General features: G+C 38.6%; 2 protein-coding genes across 2 annotated transcripts in view; both read right to left on the bottom strand.

The window, feature by feature from the left end:
- Nucleotides 1-5,000, bottom strand: part of LOC148721744 (uncharacterized) — a 17,670-nt gene that overhangs the window by 6,263 nt on the left and 6,407 nt on the right. Inside the window, exons 4-6 of the mRNA XM_088737236.1 lie at nt 1,995-3,694; nt 1,341-1,550; nt 93-242 (exon numbers count right to left, since the gene is read on the bottom strand). Of these exons, the coding sequence (XP_088593362.1) occupies nt 93-242; nt 1,341-1,550; nt 1,995-2,124 (490 nt within the window). The 5' untranslated portion in view covers nt 2,125-3,694. The remainder of the gene's footprint in view (nt 1-92; nt 243-1,340; nt 1,551-1,994; nt 3,695-5,000) is intronic.
- LOC148721745 (enoyl-CoA hydratase, mitochondrial-like) overlaps nt 3,629-5,000 on the bottom strand; it is a 4,415-nt gene continuing 3,043 nt past the window's right edge. Inside the window, exon 5 of the mRNA XM_088736956.1 lies at nt 3,629-3,694. Coding sequence (XP_088593082.1) covers nt 3,629-3,694 — 66 coding nt within the window. The remainder of the gene's footprint in view (nt 3,695-5,000) is intronic.

Raw genomic sequence — 5,000 nt, 5'->3', positions numbered from 1 at the left:
GACCACAGAATGTTCCATTAAAAGCCGGCCCAAAGTCCAATGTACTCCGATTAAAGTCCTCGTGTCTCAAAAACAAAAACGTATTCACTCACCACCATATGTTGACATGTCACAATAGACCTTCAAAGGGTTTCCATTTTTCTCAGGGTCTATCCAGTACTCCCCGTCACCTTTGGAGACTCTAGAGTCCCGAATTTCCTTGCAGGAATGAGCCGGATAAGCAGAATCAAAACCTCGTTTATCTGCATTAGAAGAGGAAAGAATAATCTTTGAAGCCAGACGAGGATCAAACTCAGAAACAAAACACCCCATGTAGGTCTTATTTCATTGGTAATTCACTTCGCTTAATTATTAGATCACTCTAGATTTTGAAAATCTTTGTAGGATCGATAGCGCCCTTCAATCTCAAAGAAAACTGAAGGAAAAGTAACACATAACACGAGAGAGCTTTGAAAACCTCTGACCATAACTAAAAGTAAGAGTCAGTTATCATTTACCAGAGGGGAAGTGCGCGGGAGGATCTTTAGGGGAATCACATAGTATTCAAGGGAAAAAGATAGGGGATCAGTCGTCGCTAACAGAGACGGTTGAATGGAAGACCAAAGAAAATTGATTACCAATGAGGACGAACTTGGGGGATAAGGTTGATTTTTTTTTTGACACAACCAAAATCCTCCGAAGCCCCCCCTCCCCCCCCCCCTTCATCCGAGTAATATAATAGTATGGGGAATTTTTAAAATCTTTTTCTAGAAGTTTGGTCTTGATTATTAACAGACGTTTGGACTGAAACCATCAGTAATAATTTATTACGTCGCTCGCAGTGCCCGTGGGCGAGATGAAGCAAATCCTGTGTTCTGATTGGCTACATGAGCGGGCATGATGGGCCCATCTTACCCGCCCGGGATTGCCCGCATTGATCCTGCGCATGAAATAAAATAGAATTAGAACTAAGTTTTTAATTCTTGGACAATTTCGGGGGATGGAAACGCAAAAAGCGGCAGAAGATAGTCAAAACAAAGAAAACAGAAACGATACTCGTGAGTTTGTTGTGCTTGACACAGTTGGCTTTCTATCCCAGCTCTCGAAATAAACAAGTCATTCTCAATTCTTAATAAAACGAAATCTTTTTGCGTTATAATAAATCCTTTATTAACCATCCTTGTTCGGTCAAGATGGCTGGATATTAGCCTCGTTCTTTTTTCGCATTGTTATGGACCTCGACTTCGTCTCAGTCCACAGAATACAAAAAAAGACCACGGCTAATATCCAGCCATCTTGACCTCACGCTTGGTTAATAGCGTAGACGTTAAAATAGCCTTAAGTACCTTACTCAACAATACCTGTTCCATAATAAGTAGAACGTGGGTTTTGCCTCAGGTTTTCCGGACTTGATTGTTTGGTTTGGTTACTCAGCTGACATTTCTTCCCTGCATCATTTGTATCGGATTTGCTGTTGTATGATCGGCATTTTTTATCCTGAAGGCATCTTAATCCACAGCTAATTTCGTCAGCGTACAATGTCTTGGTGATGTGACCAATGAGCTCAAATCCTGGAAAAGCAACAAAAGTCGTGAAAGCTACAAGTTCAGTTAGTTTCATCAGTTATCTTCATACAGTGTATCGTAAATACTTTAATCAAGAACAAAGTGAAAAGGAGAGCGATAAAGTACGGAAACAGTTTGTGTGCAGTTGTTTAATCAGTTCTGAGAAGCCACCTTGATTGCCGATACTGTAAAAAGGTGAAGTAGCCTTAGAAGTTATAAGGAGTTAGAGACCAGTCGTTATATATCACCTGGGATGGGGAGGAGGGGGGATTTTGGAGGAATCACATGGTCTTTAAGGGGAACGGAGAGGGGAGCAGTCGTCACAAAGAGAGTATAACGAGGAAAGTATAGAAAATTGACTGCCAGTGAGGGGCATCATAATATGTTATAGAGCCTTATGTTGTAGAACTTAATGTTTGTGTTGGGAACTATAACACATTCTCGCATTACCTTCAACTCTCTCGAAAACCTCGTCCTTGCTCAAGTCAGTGCTCAGCGACGAACTGAATGCCTCTAGAAATAAAGCGACACCACTCAACAGAACAGGACAGAAAAGGAAACCAACAAAATGCTTTCTCATCCTGTAATTTTTATAAAAGAAAAAAAAAGTATCGTTGACAGATGACGACCTTTTTTAAAGCAACAAATAGCTTACAAATTTGAAGTTTTTTATAACATTTTTTCTAAACCTGACGAAAGAATACAAAGGCCTTTTAAACTACTAAGCCATAAAATGGGATCTTCCCTACTTGTCCACTAGCTCCCATAAGGTATTCACTCGATAACAAGTAAATACAGCAAGCTCCTCACTCACACTTACCTTCAGTTTCCGACTTTTTCTCGACTTGTCTTCTATTACGGGTCTTTTGTTTTTACAAGTCTTACTTACACTTATTATCGGAGCAGAATTATTCAAGATTTACATCCACTCTTAACAAAGTTAGGCGGTAATCTTCTTTTGAAGTGTAACTAAGTCAATTTTTGCCAAATCGAAAAACTTGCCTCCTTCTCAAAACGACTCAGTTACTCTCACCTTCGATTATTTTTTCCACAAGCTCTTTGCGTGTTTGTTTATATTGCAAATATCTTTGATCAACGTTTCATAAAATATGAATGAACTGAATAGAAACGGCTTGATACTCCTACATTAGTAGTGCATCATATTGAAATGGTGTAATGACTCGGTTGTTTGTCAATAGCAAAGCGTAGGCGGCAGGTTACTCGGACACAAAAACAAAAACTTCAACTACTTTCAGAACATAAATGTAAACATCCAAAGTTCTAGTGTTTTCTGTGCAGAGAAGTAAACTAACAGCATTTCTTCCAACGCGCTAAGTCATACATTTACGAGTCACGACTAGCAGGTTTATGTGCTCTACTGTACATGTATATGTTTCTATTTCTGATCTGCGTAAGTAAAATCTAATTGAAGGAAAACAAAATAAGAAATGTAAGTTTCGATGCTCTAAAAACGTTTCATCTTTTTCCCTCTAGCTACCCTACCAATAGAGTTTATTCTAATACAGACACCTAACACGTTTAAGATGATAAGCATTTAATGACTGACCCCTAGCGGAGGAGTGAGTTTTCTTTCCATTCAGCACTGAGAGGAAATAAAAAGCACTGTTTCCTGTGGGGCAAGTCATTACATGTTTTGTTATGCACTTAAACTAAAAAATAGAATGAGTACAGAAAAACTTGGTATGCAGTGGGTTAACAATTACTGGAGAGTTCTCAATTAGAGTGCGTCAATTAATTATCCTGGCTTGAGTCTTAATTAGCATATCGAACTAAACGGAACTCAAATCTATACTTCTCCCAGACGCAATGTATACTGCGCGGTATCCATACAACACATGAGCGAACGAACGAAAAATGATCATGATACCACTTTACTTATTTTATTTTTTCGTTCAATTGTATTGATTAAGTCTTCTTTTTTTTCAGAAAATTCATGCTAGATGTTTTCGTTGCGCTTCACACGTCACTGTGCATAAGCTGTTACTATTCTTTCACCTGTCTAAACTTTCCCACCCAACATTCCACAGTTCTCGCAAGCTACGATTTCCCCGAAAACTAACAGACTAATTGTCCGTAAAGTCGGCTTTTCGTTTCTCCACAAATACTGTCATCCCTTCCTTTTGATCGTCCTGCGAATTGAAAGAAAAAGGAGAAAATTTTCCTTGGGGAAAGATTTAGCGCGTCTTTACAGATCCAGTGTATTGTTATTTATCACCACGGTAAGGATTAAATAAAGAAGTTAAGTTTCTAAAGAAACTGTGGTGCTGCGACGGTGGGGGGGTGGGGAAGGGGTATTACAAGATAATGAGGCTTTATCAACTGGGTTGACGAAGTACATTGGCCTCCGTAAAGAGTTTTTACGGCTAACGTTCTTGGCGTTAGCCAACAACAACAATTCAACTCTACAACTTTATTGTAATCAGACATGACATGACACTTAACATAATGACGCACTACCCACAAATCGCAGAGCTAGTCTCGGCGGCCAGTGTGTGGACGCTAAAACACCTTAAATAAATTTTGGCTCAACAAAAGATTCAATAAATATGAAAGAAACAGAAATTAAATATTAAATCAGTAAAGCAGAAATGACAGTATGAGATAAAAATACAGAAACAGAAACACATGACAATAAATAGAAGAATACTTAAGTTATACACTACTATTAACTGGATTTAACTTTCGACACATCATTGATTATTCGTTCTACGTCAACATAACTATCCTGAACTTGAAGATTTTGAAATGATATTGTTGTTATCTTTTTCTTGAAAATATGTTTTGGAAGCTTCCTTAAGTTTCCTGGGATGCTATTCCAAATTTTACAACCAATCCTTGAGAATGTGTTTTTATGTTGATCTAGCCTAGAACAGTTTCTGTAATAGTTACCGGCCGATGAAGATCGGGTATTATGATTGTGTATTTGGTGGAAAAGAGTGAGCAAACCAGAAAGATTAGGGGGGGTTAAATTGTTATGGACATCATGCATTAAGAGAGTAGAGAGTTTAACGTAAAGCATATTAATTGGCATAATATTTAGTTCTTATTAACCGAGCGGGAGGTCTGTATGGAAGAATCTTGGCCGAGGTCTGTACCAGCGACCGAGGTCAAGATTCTCCCATACAGACCGACCTAGCTCGGTTAATAAGATGTTTATTACATGGCTGTGTCTTATATGCCAATTTTTTATATTCTTTGTACCTTTTTTTCCTAGACCGGTCTAGATGCAGGTCTAGATGGGCAAATCTAGACCGCTCTCAATATTGATTTCAGCCAATCGGTAGTTCCCAGTCCTTGTGAGACACAGCCATATAATAACAGTCGATATAAAATAAGGAATGGCGTGTGAATTATAGTTAGAGCGGAGAGAAATTGTGGATTATGTGTGGTTTCTATACAGAGAGATGGAGCTACGCTATTGGTGGGAACGTGGGA

The sequence above is a fragment of the Stylophora pistillata genome, chromosome 10, assembly GCF_964205215.1.
Source record: "Stylophora pistillata chromosome 10, jaStyPist1.2, whole genome shotgun sequence".
Lineage (NCBI taxonomy): Eukaryota > Metazoa > Cnidaria > Anthozoa > Scleractinia > Pocilloporidae > Stylophora > Stylophora pistillata.
This window is presented reverse-complemented; position numbering and strand designations above follow the sequence as displayed.